This window comes from Mchenga conophoros, linkage group LG14 (genome assembly GCF_057382185.1).
Source record: "Mchenga conophoros isolate Kocher_MC1m ecotype Shallow Benthic linkage group LG14, M_conophoros_male_GT1.1, whole genome shotgun sequence".
NCBI classification, from domain to species: Eukaryota; Metazoa; Chordata; class Actinopteri; order Cichliformes; family Cichlidae; genus Mchenga; species Mchenga conophoros.
Genome location: NC_140539.1, coordinates 15327638 through 15344995, shown reverse-complemented (window position 1 = coordinate 15344995; position 17358 = coordinate 15327638). Strand labels below are relative to the sequence as shown.

Sequence of the window (17358 nt, the reverse complement as noted above, 5' to 3'; positions counted from 1 at the left end):
GATCTCCCCACTGACATGACCGCTCCTGCTTAACAGGTGAAGATGGATTTAACAGCGACAGGACTTAGTGCTGTTGAATCTTTGATTTTATTTATTTTTTCTGTGTTTTACTTGCATCTATTTGAAAGAGCGAGTGTAAACACAAAAAAGTATTTTATTTTATATGCTGGAGAATGCAGAAAATAGGTTTAAATGGTAAACAAATTTCCCCCAGTCAGAGAATGTTGCATATAATTGAATTTTTGCTTGATGCAATGTGCATAAAGTTAAAAGATTAAAACTAATAAAGGAGGAAACATCATTTTCTAATTGGTGCATGGAAACGTTCTTACCCTGCACAAAGGACAAGGAAGACGTGATCTGTCAGCCCCGAATAGAAACTCCTCATATGAAATTGAAAAAAAAAAACCTGACTCTCCAGCACCCATAGCACAGTGCCAAGAAATTAGACTCGGAGTGATGACATCTGGCAATGATTGAAGTCCTTTTTAATGGAAGATAATAACATTTAAGATATGATAAGAGGTAATGGAATATGTACGTTTGCAGTTATGTGGGCGTTGCACCAGTCTCTTGAGTTGAAGACAGAGCTGAGTGTGAAGCTCGTCGATCTACGTCCCCACCTGCACCCATGGTCACGAGCCAAAAGAATGGGATCGTGGATACAAGTGGCGCAAATGAGCTTCCTCCATAGCGTGGCTATGCTTTCCCTCAGCTGTAGTATTTATTTCCTTTACATGCCTGCTTTTGTAGTCATGAACACAGTGTTTTAGACAGCTGTATATACTGTCCAAAAGGCAATAATAATAATCAGATTGATTATTGTTGTTATTAGTAGCAGTAGTAGTAGTAGGCTTAGACTTGTGTTTAAATTCCAGCCGCTGGTATTTGTTCGTACGCACAAAAAGGTAACTTATAAATTTGTTCCTAAAGTACGAACAAGTTCATAGCCAAAAATATTGATAAATCGTAGATTTGTGTATACACACTGTTAGTAAATGAGGCCCAATGAACTTTAAAAGTCCCAGTTTTTTTTCACCTGCTGGATTCCTGACTTTTGGAAGTCTGATAAGGTTGGAGAATGAACGGCTTCTCTCTTATCTAACAGACTGTCCTTGGTGCTTACACAGACCGGTTGACCTGTCAGTACAGAGTTGAAAAGCAAACCTTGCCATGTGTGCACGCTCATCTTATGTGTCTTTTTCATAGGTTACAAGTGGAGCTGGAGGAGAAACATGAGAGGTGGTTGTCATGCCAACAGAGATGTGATGCAATGCAGAAGCAGCTGTTGTCTTGCAGTCAGAGAGAGGAGCAGATGAACCGGAAGTACTTTGCAGCTGCAGAGGAAGTGACACAACTAAGGAGAGCTCTGGAGAATACAGAGCAGGAAACAAGAGAGCTGAAGAAAGAAAGGTGATGACTGTGACTTCTGTTCTATTCTGTTCTATTCTGTAGTTCATCATTTTGCAGCATAGGTGCTAACTTTGATCTATAAAAGTGCTGCCAGTGAAACAAACAGCAGTAATTTAATCTTATCAGAGTTTGTAACAGAGACACATGTGGAGAAAAAGCAACCAATTTTAGGAGTTACAGATACACAAAAAATTAAGACAATTGTGGGACAGGGGCGTGGGAAGGAGACATGGGGCCCCATAGCTCGGATGGTATACTGTCGCATTTTTCATCTTCACACCTGTAAAGTTTCATGACTCACACAGACACAGATTCACCCTCTCTGTGGCTGCTGGTGAAATGTCGTGAAACAAAAGCCCTTTATTTTTTTCTTGCTGCAGACAACTTAACCACCTCCACCGACCTCCAGCGACCCATGAAAGGACTCGCAGTTCTCTGGTCTTTCTCACCCTTTTCACATTACAGACTTTTGCTACACATCTGCAGCATCTGTCTTATCACCACTCCTTCTGTGCTTCCACTTAGAGCGCTACCTGGGTCCAGCTTTATCCCCTGTTGACGCACACCCACAGGCACACATTCCTCTCTACAGTATGTGCTGCACATTATCCCCTTCCAGCACTTTTATTGCCTGATTTGAGCAGAAACACTCGTCGTAGTTCTGTGCTCAGCGTCCTCTTTAGAGCAAGTATCATTCACCCAAACACACGTGTATCCATCTATCCAACTCATTTATTTTATCTAACATTCACATGGATGCCTTGAAAGTAACTTGAGGTTCACTCTGGCCCAAGGAGAGATTGACCATCTGATTGGTAGATAGCCTGCTGTACCACATGAGCCACAGGCTGTGCTTGCTAGTTTACTAGTTTACTATGTAATAATCCTTGGTCTGCTTGTAAGGATTCAAATCATCTTTAATATATATCACTTTTCTATTCTTACTGACCGCTCAGAGCAGCCTACACTACATGTAGTAGTACAGTAGAGGAACTATAGGTACTTTATTTATGCTTTATGGTATATGCAAAGCCATTTAGTGAGCATATGTGAAAAAGGACTAAAAAACAAGATTGAAAGTAAAAGTGGCAGCTGTGTAATAAAGACAGCCAAATTACTGCTACTACTCAGTCGCAGCAGCAAGGATAATTCACCCCATCATCTCTACGTTAACTCGGAACGGCAGCTCTTTAAATAGCTGCCGATGAAAAGCAGTTGTGAAGTGACAGTGAAAGGGCAATCTTAACAGCTGGCAGGCAAAATTTTCCCCAGGCCAGAGTAAGATTGAGGGAGTGGTGAAATTGCAGGGATGGACAAGAAGGTCAGTACAGAGGGACGGTGAAGAGAGCAGAAGGAGGCAGGAAAAAGGAGAACAAATTATGGAGAAAGTGAGGATAGAAAGTAGGAAAGGAGAGTGAAAGAGAGAGGGAGGTAGAAGGCTAGGAGTGTTTCAGGGAGGAGGGATGGAGACTGTGACTGTGGTTTCGGTGGTTACTTCACACACTGTCTGGCTTTCGCATGCACACAGCATGGGTCACAGGGGCCGCACACAATCTACACACTCACTCATACACTCACACACACACGAAACTTGACAGCGTGCCTTTGATTCAGTCTAACTGACACAAAGTTTAAAACAGAGAGACGGAGCGGAAAGAAAAAGTGGCAGAAAGCGGGTTCAGAGTGAAAGATTTAAAAGTCAAGAGAGGTCAGGAGTATCCGTGTGCTTCCTCATCCAAAAATGGGTGAGGGCTTGTTTCCAGTGGTTTCAAGCTGCAGAGTTTTCGTGACAAATATGAACTCGAGAGCAAACTCGATCTAGCCCCACAGAGAAGCAGTTTTAATGCCTCTGGCTTTTCTTATATAGGCTAATAAAAGAATAGAGGAGATTTATTTCAACCACACATCTAAGATATCGCCTTCATCTGTGTTTACCCTTCTCTCTCGCTGTCGTTTTTTTTTAAGCTCGTCTCTTGGTGTTCTCTTGATCTTCTCACTGTTTTCTTGGGTGGAAAGTATTATATCATCCTTGTCTGGTTCTTGACTTTTATTATGGCTCTCCCTCCTTTTTTTTTATTAACAGTTCATAAATTGCTATTGCTGTAAATTTATGTCAATTTTTTCTTTACAAGGCAGCCCATTTGTGCTTTGAAAGCTCGAAAGCTTTGAAAGTGTGTGTGAGTGTGGGAAGATTCTCGCCTTTGAAATCTTCATCATCTTTCCAGGTGGAGAGTGGTGTCCCTGAGGATGTATTATGTCAGCAGAGATTTGTGTTAGCTGTTGATCCGCTTTGTTTATTCACAAACACGCAAAAAAAAGGGGAAAAAAAGTGGAAATTGCCTTTGTGATGTGCGGACAGTTTAATTTCTTTGTCTGTGTGTGCGCACACAGATTTTATCAGCAGAAGTAGGCAAATAGAGTGTGCCTTTTGATGAGGCAGCACCCGCTGCACACAGCCACTCACACACACACACACACACACGCACACACACACACACACACACACACACACACACACACACACACACACACACACACACACACTCTGCACAAAAACACATTTGCCTGTTCTTAAAAGCAGCCTGGCGTGTGAGTGAACGAGAGAGTGTTCCCGGATTTTCCCATCATTCCTCCCTGTAATCCCCCGAGACCTCCTTCTGAGGGCTGAACTTGCACGCTCACGCTTCCCAGGGGGTCACACATGCCAACACACACACACACACGCACTCACTGCAAATTTAAAAGGTCTGATACACTGCATAGCTGCGGGGGTCTACTTATTTGATAATCAGAGGGGAATTATATCTGACTGTGAAACACATGCACACGCTGTTGAAAACACTCACATAAAGGCATACACAAATATTGTATGCATCAGCAGTTTCTCACATATTAAGTCTTCAGCTTCATGAAACTGTCAGATCCTAACTTGGAGGGTTCTTCGTCTTCACCAGCTGAACTGAAAAACATCTGCAGGCTCTGTGCTTTAGAAAACACACATACTCAGAACAGGCAAGAAAAAGTCCTTTTCTCAATATACTGAGTATGCAATGAAATGTACTTCTCTAAGCAGTTGAATGCAAGCAGCATGGACAAATGACACCAATCCTTGCTTCTCAGTCAGTTATCAGTCAGCGAACATTTAAACTGACACCAGGAATATGCTTTGATTAGATTAACAGTATTTAAGCTGTTTGAAATATGACTGCCTAGTCACTGCTGCCCAGAGCGCTGCAGCGACGCTGAAACGACCAACTGATGGATCATTTGCTAGAAATATAACTTAATCTCCACTTGGTTTCCTAATTTATTGGACAAACACACAGTTTTTCTCTCTGTTCAATTATGATGTGACTGAATGCTGACCTTTAGCAGTCCTTTCATTTTTCATGTGGAGGCTTAAAGATAATTGAAGTCTAGGACCAATTTTCATCACCGAATGCTGTGTTTCCTACCTTGAGATGCTCTTCTAGACTTTTACAGCAACAACCTTCAGCTGCTCTCTTAATTCAGTTTTGTACTTAATAATTGAAAAGCTGCTCTACTGAGGGGAGATCAGGTGACTGACTTGGCCATTGGCATGTCTTTGCCTTGAGAAACTCTTGGGTTGCTTTTGCAGCATGATTTGAGTCATTATTCATTCATACTGTGAAGTCCTGCCCAGTCAGTTTTGCAGCATTTGGCTGAACCTGAGCAGAGAGTACAGCCCTGTACACTTCACACTTCCTTCTGCTCTTTCTATCAGCACTCATATCATCAATAAACACTGGTGACCCGATTCAGGCTCTTTTAGATGTTTGGTAAAGTCTAATCTGACCTTTTTGTAATTGAGTGTAATCAGTGGTTTGCACCTTGTAAATTTCTCTTTCCTGTAAACTCTGACAGTGACATTCCTGCCTCCTCGTGCACCGTATTGACTTTGCTAGAAGTTGTGAAGTTGTTTTTCTTACTCATGGAAATAATTTTGTCATCATCCACTTTAGTCTTCTGGTCTTTTAGGCCTTTTGGTGATGCTGAGCTTCACAGAGAATTCATTCTTTTTAAAAAATGAACCTGATTGTTGTTTTTTCCTAAAGTTTCTGTCTGACAGGTTTATTTAGTTTTTTCAGCCTAATGATAGCCTCACTTGCACTGACATCTCTTTGGGTCTCGGTGAGATGCTCTAAAATACTGATTCAACACTTTGAATTATCTAAAGATATTTTATCTGCATCATTCGTCATGAAATACCACGGCCATGAAACTATGTCAGATGTCCAGTTACCTTTGACCCTTTGACAGTGTATAAAAGATGACTGTAATTCCTAAACACTCAGCATTTTTGTAAACCGCACTTCAGCCACAGTCCTTATTTTTTGGTTTAATATCCACTGTGGTGGTGTACAGAGGCAAAACTCTGTTTTTGTCCAACAAATAATGGACCTGACTGTAATTAGCTCTCACCATTGTTTCGACAACAAAGGCTTTCTACTGATCAAAGATTTATATGATTACATTTATGTAATTATTGACCCAAACCAAGAGGCTGTTGAGCTCTGGGTTCTTCTTAGGAATTAAAGTGCCTCAGTGGGTGTTGTATGTGGATTACAAATATCTTATTCTTAACATTTGTGACTTTACACAGTTCAGTTCAATAAGGAGAAATCATTAGAAGGAACTGAACAGGATTTATTGATTTACAGAATTCAGTTGTGCTGTTTGGCGATTACACTCCGATGGCCCATCACAGCAGAATGAAATCTCCTACACGCACCCAAGAGTCTGCATCTATTTTTATGCTTCATTGTATGTGTGTGTGTGTGTGTGGGGGGGGGGTGAGTAGGCTGATGCGATTAGCCAGACCCAGTGGAGTGAATAATATTGTGTCTGGCCCGAGCAGGAAGAGATGGAATATAGCTGTTGCTCTTTATTATTATACTGTAGTTCGTCTACTCCACAATCAGATATGCACAGAGTCATCTGTGTGCGTGCTTCTACGCACACCCATCGTACAAGACTGTTCCTTGCCCGATGATGCCTCTTACATGCATGAGACACTTTGTTAATCTCTGTTACACATGCATGAGTTCTCATGCCACTTTGTGTGTGTGTGTGTGTGTGTGTGTCTGAGTGTATGTGAATGTGCGACAGCATGCTTGATGTTATTGATATGATTTATGTTTTATGCCATTTTGACCAGTGTTTTGAATTTTCGTGCATTTTTGATCGTTCTGTGTTATTTTTGAGTTCTCTTGTATCCTATGGTTCCTAGGTTATTCTGGTCAGCATGGTTTATTAGATTTCCCCTCACGTCGCCCTCTGTGTATCTGTGAGTTCTTGTGCCTCGTTTCCCTTCCTGTTTTATTCTATGTTTCCCCAGCCCGTCATGTCTGTGCTCTCCCTTCTGCTCCTCCGTGTTCTCTCTCCCCCTCCAGCCTGCGTCTCAGTGTACTTCCTGTTTTACTTTGATAGTCTCGATAATCAGTGTAGGTCGTGTTGTGTTTGGTCCTGCCCCGTCTAGTTATGATTATTCGTGTCAGCTGCGTTCCTTGTGTGCTCCCACGTCCCTCGTTATCTTTCTGTGTGTTTATGTCCGCGTCTCCCTCAGTCCTTTGTCGCGTCTCCTTGTGTGCCTCCCCGTGTGATTAGTTATGTATTTTCCCTGTTTAGATTTGTACCGTTTTGCCTTTTTTCCCAGCAATAAAGCTGTGTTTTTGAGTTCACGTCCCGCTCCTGTGAGTTTTGCATTTGGGTCCTCACCTTCCTGCACACAGCCAGTTAATGACAATTCAATATTCATATGTGTCTACAGGATCTCTGCTTTTTGTTTGGTATTAGTTTCTAAGCCTTAATGTTGCTCCGGGTTCCCTCAGTGAGCCTTTTCTACAAATTACTCTGTATAAACATTTGCAAGAAAAAAAAAAGAAGGGAAAAAAAGCTCAGCTTGTCTCACTGTGGCCTTGAATTTATGCTCCTTCACATCTTATCAGGCAGACCAGCTGCTGAAGTGACATATAATATTTGGACACAAGATCAACAAATCAATGAGGTTTACCCTTTCTAGCTGACTCCGCTTTATCTCCCACACTGTCTTTCTTTCTTAGACTTCACACAGACAATTTTTGAGCTTTTATGTCTTTAGCATGTCTGTGGTATGTGGGCTGTAGGTGGTTTATGTGTGTATTTTGTTTTTTCATTTACGCAGTGGGCAGGGGAGTCTTTGTTAAAGTCAAAAGCAGCCAGGGACTGTGAGTGCATTATTTGGTCTCAGACAGTTGGTCAAATTTTTGTCACTACAGTCTGGTTTTACAAACAGATGGCTGCTATTTCTGCTGTATCGAGTAAGGAAAGGAGTTATCTTGTCCTAGGGCTGCAGTTGAACTGATGATATGTTGTCTCCCCCACAGTGGATGCTTGTTTAATGTTGCCCTATTTACATAAAAGGGAGAAAAATTGTATCACATGTGCAGTAGATTGTTTTTATTGCAAGGCAGGATATTTTTAATGAGTGAACTGTGCGTGTTTGCAGGGATGTTATGCTAGAATCTCATGGCAGAGCCCTTAATATGATGAAGGAAGACTTCACTAAGCAGCTGGCCACAAAGGTAAGTCTTTATCAGTATGAACAATAAATCTTTAAATACTGATACACAGCAATAAAGAATATGTTACTAAGCCAGTTTGTGTAGTCATTCAGTTTTTTGGGGTTTTTTAAGCAGATTTTTATTTATTCCACCGTTTATTTTCCAAAAATGCCCCATTTGTCTCCTTTCAAATGCTTGCACTGCACAGCACCCTGAGCAGCCTGGCATCTTAAGATCATTTTGACGTGGTCAAGCATTTACATGAACACGGTGCAGCTGAATTACGTGGAAGAAAGATTAATACCAGTCCTATAAAATAAACACCATCCTAGACACATTGTCAGCAGCAGATGACTAGCGGTGTAATTTGTACAATGCATTGTTTTAATTTTGTATGCTGAAATGAGTGCATCAGTTTACCGATGTCAGACATTCAGTTCCCGAGTGCTGAAGTAAACAAACGTTTAGGAGAGCATCCAAGCTGTTGTCACAGTTCAGAGGAGTCTAATAGGGAGAATCCTGACTCACACAATGTGGACAACATTACAAGACACCTGGACCACCAGTCTGTTTAACACCAGATAAATTGAACACACAAACACACATGCACACAAAACCAATCTGCCTTTTATTAGTCACTGTCTGCCTGTCTGGCGGCAAAAGTCACTGAGGTTTTGCTGTGTGTCACAACAAAGAGGCCATTTCACCAGAAAAAAGAAGGAAATTAAGCTGCTTTCTGTCTCGCTTCTTTCGTTTTTTGCTTATGCTGATTAATGTTTATATGAGAAAATACGGATGCTTTGCTCGAGAGCCATAACAAGCAAGATATTTGTGGACAAGAATTCAAAGAAGCATGTTTGACTTGACGTATGCACATCTCCATCACTACCTCAGGTCTTCTACACCCTTAAAACACATTTAACCCGAGAAATCGCATTATAGAAATCTTAGTCTTGAAGAAATCTGCTTGCAGCAATCAGAGAGAAACAGTATGACAGAACTGACTAAACAGGTTGCCATACTCTAAAGTTATATTAAAAGCGATTTATAATGCTGCTGAAGTGTTCTCTCTGTTCAGTCCATAAAGACTCCGCCCTCCCGTCAGCCATTTCTCTCGTTAGAGCCATCTGTCTGTCTGTCAGAGGCACATCTGTTAAGGAGCTGAACGGAGAGTGCACGGACAATCTGTTTTCGCTAGGCTGACTAACAGCAGAAAATTACTAGACAAAAATAGTTTTCACGTAGGCTCGGCAGGAAGAAATCAGTGTTGTTGTTATGTATTGATTAACCGATCTTACAGCAAAGGCCTGCGGTGAAACCAAAAAGCTTGTAAAGTTGCAGGTTGCCTTTGGAGAGCCTTGTTCAGTCATTACAGAGCATGTTGAAAAGGTGTTTATTCAGAAAACCACTCAAGATAGACAATTGGCAATTGACTGGCAAGCAGTTTCAAGGCAAGGTGAGGCCTGTTCCCTGATTATTTTATGAAAAATAAAGCAGGTATAATATCTATACTTGACTCAAAGTGTTACATTTTTTAATAGCTTTTCAGCTAACCCTGTCAGAGAGAGAAAAAGCTTTAGAAGGGACTAAATCAACAATCTGGTTTATTCTTAAAATGAATTAATGCACTGAGCAGCTCAGCAACATCAAGAAGGTCAGAAAGACCACAGAAGATGACTAAAGTGCATGATGACAGAATTATTTCCGTTATTAAGAAAAACAGCTGCAAACCAAATCAAGAACACACCTAAAAGAGGTAGTAGTGTCATTGCCACCGTCTGTAATCAACAGACACCCTGTGAATGAAAATACAGCGAGTTTACAGCAAGGTGCAAACCACTGGTTAGACTTAAGAGCAAGAGGGCCAGATTAGACTTTACTAGAAAACATCTGAAAGAGGCTGCACAGCTCTGGGAAACATTCTTTGTACCGATGAAACCAAGATGAGGTCAAACAGCAAAGAATGGAAAAGAAGAAAAACATCGTATCATCTGTCAAACATGATGGAGTCATGTTATGTGCCCCTGCCAGTAGAACTGGGTCACTAGTGTTTATTGATAATGCGAGTGCTAATAGGATAATTTCTGAAGTATACTCTCCACTCAGATTCAGCCAAATGCCGCAAAACTGACAGACAGTGCTTCACAGTACAAGTAATATGATGACTCAAAGCATACTGCAAAAACAACCCACGAGTTTCTCAACATAAGGAAATGGTTTCTGATCTTAACCCATCAAGCGTGGCTTTTAAGTTACTCAGCGTGGCTGCAGTACAGTCCTGACATCAGGACATCAGGACATCAGGACACAGTCATTGACTGGCCAAAGATTAACCTTCCAAGTATTAAAAACAATCCCTATATTTAAAACTATATTACTTTGTCTAATTAATTTTGAACCCTTGAACATGGGGGGCTGTGTATAAAAATGTCTTAAGAAATTAATAAAGTCTTAATGCAAATTCCCAAACCCCTAGAATTAAAGCTAAAAGCCTCCACTTCAATCATATATAGATTATTTGACTTTAATCTATTGTGGTGTACAAACCACCAGCTGTATCTAGGCTGTCAATTTAAAATTAATCATTTAAAATAATTACAGAATTGCTTTAGGCATTGTACTCCTAAGCCTGGACAAGTGCCGGGCACAAATATAACACTGGAACACACACAGCACAAATACACATAGATGTGAAGACATTGACACATACTTTATTTGGACTAAAATACTTACGAACACACACAAACACACACATCCATATGGGTTATTGTTCATTCTGGGCTTCCTGATTTCACATGAATTTATACCCATGAAAAGGAAGCGGCCACTCTGGTGCGCTTTTTAAATACAAACGACAGCTGTGTACATACACACACACATACACTCGCTCACAAAAGGATATACACATACAAACCATCCATGCTCTTCACACGTACATTCAGCCAGCAAAGAGGAAGTGGTGTTTTCTCATTTCATCCAACACACGCAATCTTAGTCTCTCATACAGTTCAACAAACCAAAACCATAATATGCATGCACGCACAAGGTCAAATACACACATTTTCACACGCCAATCTGCCCTTTATTTTCGTCTCTGACACCCACAGGCACTATTTTTCTTGCACTTGAAGGCAAAAATGCACAAAGACACATGCACCAGATAAACACATACAAAATCACAATGGTCCCAGTCCCGGGCGCTGGTGCACACTTTGTCTGATCTCTTTGCTGGTGGAAAGAAAACAAGGTGGCCTTGGCCAAGCCGGGCTAAAAATATGTTGCATGCAACTTTGGCCCCCGCTCTGAAAGCTGGTGTTTTATGTCCCAACAGTTCTTTTTTGGACTGCAACAGCATTGTGACAAGGCCAGTCACACTGCTATCATTGTAACACACTCTAACAAAGCGTTCCTCTCACATAGTGTGAAAGGAGTTAGGACATTGTTTCTGTTTTGAGCTTGCATCACCACTGAGCTGCAACACAGCATGGAACAATACAGCGTTTGTCAAAGTGTTTTATAAGATATTAGAAATTTAGTAGTAAAGAGGCAAATAAGAATCAAGGGAAACCACAGAGGAATTAAACACAACTTTGTGTGGGGTTTGGTGGCCAGACATCTTGATGTTGTATAAATATTTTTTACCCAGCTGTTTGATAACACCACTTTTATTATTTTCTGTGTGTCTCGAGCTTTTTCTTTCTTTTTTTTTTGCACTGACAAAGCTGACAAAGCCTTGTGTGACGTTCCTCCTTCCTGTTTATATGATGAAGAACGCCACACTTGGTCTGAATCAGAGACCAGCCTGAGGATGTTCTTTGTCTCAATGACAAAGTCTCTTTCTGTTTTAATTAGCTTTGCTGTTGTGCAAGTGCAGTGCTGTTGTCATTATTGTATGCAAGAATAAACATATGTAGGCTGGTCTTGTGTAAATGTTTTTGTGTGTGTGTGTTTGGCTTTAATTCTGTAGCTGACTGCTGCCCTAGAAGAGCAAAGATCCCAGAGTTCATTGCACCTGAGGGAGCAGATGGAGAAGCTTCGCCGGGAGATGGACCTAGAGCTGACAGTGGACAGGGAGAAGAGCCAGTTCATGCTTCTACAGTGTCAGCAAGACAGGTCCGAGCTTCAGCAGAAGGTGCATAGGTGTTAGGTGAACATGAGTGTTGTACACATCAAATTCCATTACATAAATAGGAGCAAAATGCATGCAGTTCTTAAAGCCTTTGTTCACAATATCAAGCTTTTGTGGTTGTCCTTTTCAATTTTGCCCCCCTTTATATCTCATCTTTCATTCACTGTATTATGAGAAAGAAATCTGAACAGATGGCAAGCAGACAGATTATTCTGAAATTGCAGATAAGAGGACAGAGCATGTGCTTCGCCGAGTACATCCATTCTTGTGTTCTCTTTTGTAATTTGCCATCTGTCAACTTTTTCCTTTCTCTTTTGGCCATTTTACTTCCCTGTGTGTCTGTCTTTGTTTGTTTTCTCTCTGCGACTTTGTGGCCTCTAGAAATGTAAGACCAGGATCTGCTTGCACCAGCTTTTTGTAAAACTTTCAGTTTCTGGGTAAAGTTCTTCCTGAGTTCTTTGTGAGTAGTAACTCTTTTCAAAGTAGGGAATTTAGTACTCACTATGCATCAAATTCAAGTTTTCACAGGACTTGGTAGCTTGTAGAACAAATTTTAGCAATAATAACTTGAAGTAATCTGTATGACTTCATCAGTCTCTCACGTCATTGTGGAGGAATTTTGGTCCAGTCTTCTTTTCAGTTCTTTGAGGTTTGCTGGCATTTGTTTATGCACAGCTCTCTTAAGGTCCCTCACCAGCATTTCAGTCAGGCTGAGGCCTGGACTTTGACTGGGCCATTGCAACACCTTGATTATTTTCTTTTTCAGTCATCCTGCTGTAGAGTTGCTGCTGTCCATGGGATCTTTGTCCTGTTTATGACCCAGTTTCAGCCAAACTTTAGCTCAGACAGACGGCCTCACATTTGACTCTAGAATACTTTGGTATACAGAGGAGTTTGTGATTGACTAAGACAGGGGACCAGTTCCTGTGGTCGTCACGTCTCCACTACTCTTCTTGATAGTTGATATGAGGTGTTTGTGCTGATATGTTCGCTCTGTGTTTGTTTTTCTCCAAACGAGGTGCTGTGCATTATGGCCAAACATCTCCACTTTGGTCTCATATGTCCAAAGGACATTGTTGACATTCAAGTCTCGAGATTTGTTTGGATGAACTTTGTAAAAGTAAGCGGTGGCGCCATGCTCTTTTTAGAGAGAAGAGGCTTTCTCCTGGCAATACTTCCAAACAAGCCATGGTTGTTCATCTTTTCAAGTGTATTTGATTATTGGCACCTGGCTGTTACTTTCCCTCTTAGGTCCCAGTCAGTCAAGTCTACAAACCGGTTCACTGAGAAATAATGTGTATTCCCTAACCAGTCAGCAAGTGGTTGTTGGAAGTTGCTGACTTTGACGTGGTAAAAACGTCCTTGCAGCTGCTTTGGTCACTAGCAGATTATCTGCTGACTTGTCTGCAAACACACGCCAACTACTTACCCTAGCAAGAGTTAAACTTGAAGAAGTGTGACACAAACCAGAAACAGAGAAACTTGGCCTTTAAAGTAAAAGGTGTGCCTTTTGAAATTTGTTGTTTGCAGATTTAAGGCACAACTTTTACTTTGAAAGTGAATGACTGCTTGGTCAGTAGTTGGCGAGTATTAGCAGACACTCTCCTGCGCAAACTTTGGGCGAGTGCAGTAAGCTGCTGGTAATTGCAAGAATGTTTTCAGTGCAGTGGTATTTACCTCTTTGCAACCAATTTTACCTAGTGACTGCCGGGAACGTCCAACAACCACTCATCAGCTTGTCACTGACTGATCTCTAGGCCTTTGAGGATGAGGCTTTTGCAATTGATTTCACAGCAACTGCTGGTAAACACTTACAAACCATCTGAGAATATGGTTTTTGTTTACCAAGGTCTCTAGGCCTGTGTGACTCAGGCTGTAAATCATGAAAAGAATTAAGGGTATACTTCGTTTTTCACACAGTGCTTCTGAATTTTGTCTTATTTTTGTAAATAAATACTGATGTGGTGTAATAGATCATGTGTTGTTGTGTTGTTGTCTGAGGTTTTGTATTTAAATTTACCTCATTTTAAGGACCTGATAGCTTATGTAAAACCTTAGAAAGATGGTGTACTTTCTTTTTGACATGGCCTTAATTGACTGCAAAAATTTGAAGAAAATATTTGCAGACATTTGTGCATTAATTAGTAATTAATTCTTAATCTAGTCAAGTTATAGTAACAGTGTGACTAAACGAATGTTTCAAAATAGTGGTAACTTTTTTCTAGTGTGGGCTGAAAAGAAGCAAATTAACCACTAAATTTGGGAACTTGTAGAAGTTCCTCTAGCTATTTATGAGGCTTGCATAACAATAACGAGTAAAAATAAAGAGTCTTAAAGCATTTCTGTATTGGGACTGTATCAGTTCCTTAATAGCTTGTAGGACGTCTTCATTGAATAGCTCGCTTCAGTTCATGCCACAGCTTGCATGTCATTTTCATGCAAGTCTCAGTTAGTCTTTGAAAACATGAGTTTTCTTCATTGTGACGTTGATTTACTTTTGCGATGGTTGTTATAGGTGATTGACTGCAGAACACTCACCTGTTGTGTTACCTCTCCCTTTTTTTCCCTTCCTGGTGGCCCTCAATTAATACCATCTGTACCACGCCGGACAGTGAAATTTATGGAGATGGATATACTGCTTGTCCACATATTTTAGAAAAAGTATCAAAAATGCAATTCCAACCTCTATGTAGCATTGGACATAGGCACAAACATATCCAACAGTGTGTGCTGCAGCCCCTGTGAGTCAATCACAAGTAGGAACCAGGTCTGTCTGAATTGTTGATAAGTTGTTTTTAGACCAAGAAGACAGTGTACAATGTTAAACTGTATTACAGAATATCTAGGGCACACTGAGGAAGCGTAAATCCACCTCTTAATTTTTTTTTTTAAAAAAACCAAATTTTCCATATAAAGCTTGATACCTGACTGTTAATGTTGGAAAGGAAAGATTCTGTTGATTTTCTGTGTCAGATTTTAAATCCAGATGTTGGATATGTGATAACAGTAGATGATGACGTGCGGGTTAGCAGGTTTCCCACACCCAAAATATATATCCGCCCACATTTAAACTGCTGATGGTAGGAGACAACAATAAAAGAGAAAGCAAAACACAAACCAGTGTCAAGATCACAAATTTGACAAGCAGTGAATATGCCCAGTGTAGTAAAATGCTAAATTCCCCCCTCAAGCCCTTCAGCTCCTACTGTGTCTGTCACTGCTAATTCCCTTCCTGCCCACTTCTGGAACAAAGTCTAGACGAGGTCAAAGAAAACATGTTGTCCCCAATATATGAAGCAGAAACGCTTGAAGCTTTTGCATTTTTATGTCACCTCGATTTCCCCGTAGTCCCTGAAAGACATTTTAATGAGTCCGTTTGAAATCCACAAAATGCCAGACAGCATCATTTAAAGAGATCCACATCTCAAAACCGTCCTGTCCTGTTTAAACAGTCTTTTGTTTACTATAAGTAACTGTTTTTATTCATGGATTAAAACATGTCTTCTTTTGCAGTTGGAGAAGAGTGAAATGAAACTGCGGGAACTGCAAGAGGTACTGCAGCAAGAGTGGAGGAGCAGGGAGGACAAGAGGAGAACCCAATGTGAGGAGAGGAGGAGAAAAGAGGAGGAGATACACCGACAGGCGATGGCGAATCTGGTCCAGGCTAAAGCAGCGATAAAGCTAATGACTGAGAAGAATGCTGAACTACAGGAAGAGGTGTGCGCATGGTTTGTCTAACCATGGGTGGAACCGTGGAAGGTTTCTCAGTTTTTTTGTTCTTCAGGTGAATTTAAAACAGAAAGTGTGCATTTGCAAACAAAGACATTTGCCTTAGCTTCACTTGTTCGTGTGCAATCCCTATTCACACAGGGCCGGATCGCATTAATTAAGCGCATATTTACGTTAGCTTGATCACAGCCAGAGGCAGTGAGCGAGAAAGTTTAAGATGAAGAGAGAGCGAGAGAAGCGAGAGACAGACAGAGTTCATATTTGCTTTGGCAGCAGAGCGCGCAGTGTTGGATTTCTGTGCCAGTACGTTTCAAAATGGAGTCGAATTAAATTGCGAAGCAGCACATAAAGAGATGGAAGCGGCGCAAAGAGGAAGCAGGATGGGGCGTGCATATAAAAAGTTCAAATGGAGGAATGAATAAAAGAAGGCCAGTGTGTGCACGTGTTTGAGGGAATGAATGAACGATAGCGCGGGAGCAAACTTTATGAACAAGAACAAAGACGGGACAGGAAAGAGAGCTTCCTGTAGTGATGAGCTTGACTTTGCCAAACATTCTGTGTGTGTGTGTGTGTGTGTGTGTGTGTGTGTGTGTGTGTGTGTGTGTGTGTGTGTGTGTGTGTGTGACTTTATTTTTTATATGTTTTTGGTAGCTTTGGTATCTGTGTGTTATTCTTTTCTGTCTGTAAACACCATAGCTGAGAGTTCTGAGTGAGTGGGGGTGGGGTCCTGTTAATAGTCCACCAAAATTTGGCCTGAATCCACCAAGGTCTTAAAGGTCAACTTCATGATTTACTGGCCAAAATTGACAATAACATTCTTACAGTGTGGTCTATATTGTCATAGATAGTAATGTATACAGATTTAAAATATTTGATATCTGACCTCCAAGGTTCATAGATCGATCTGATGGTCAAAGTGATAATAAAGCCATATAGAGATTTTTAAAATTATGTTTCTTGACCTCTGACCTCTTCTTCAAGGTCAAATAAGGTCAAATTTTCATACTTTTAAAAATCTGCTGCCTTATTTTGTATTGGCAACATTTAGGAAATGATACTGTTACATGGGTATTCTAAATATCACATTATAGCTGACCTCTGACCTCAATTTTACACTCCAGAAATATACTGCAGTGTAATATTATATAACAAGTTCGTGTTATTCATGTCTAGTTATTTACAAATCAATGCTTATTATCCATTACCTACTCCTACACAACGAATGTGTAATCAAAGTAAACATCTGTCATGCTGCCCTTATCTGATTTTTAATGCACAACAAACTTTTTAAATTAAGTTTGAAAAGAACAAAGAAAACTAAATGAATCCATAATACACCACAGTTCCCTTAAAAGTAAATGCTGCCCAGAGATTTAGCTGCCTTGGTTAAAGTTTGTGCTCTCAGAGTGCTTTTCTTTAATATTGCTTTGGCAATATGCTTTTTGGAAATTTAGTTTCAGAAGCCTGTAATTAAAATGTGTACCAGGTATGTAAGAACTTTTAAATCATTTGTGGCGAGCCGGC

General features: G+C 40.6%; 1 protein-coding gene across 1 annotated transcript in view; it reads left to right on the top strand.

Annotated features, from left to right (window-relative positions):
* Nucleotides 1-17358, top strand: part of lekr1 (Leucine-, glutamate- and lysine-rich protein 1) — a 99598-nt gene that overhangs the window by 74181 nt on the left and 8059 nt on the right. The window contains 4 exon segments of the mRNA XM_085245464.1: nucleotides 1210-1413; nucleotides 7922-7997; nucleotides 11944-12108; nucleotides 15619-15822. Of these exon segments, the coding sequence (XP_085101590.1) occupies nucleotides 1210-1413; nucleotides 7922-7997; nucleotides 11944-12108; nucleotides 15619-15822 (649 nt within the window).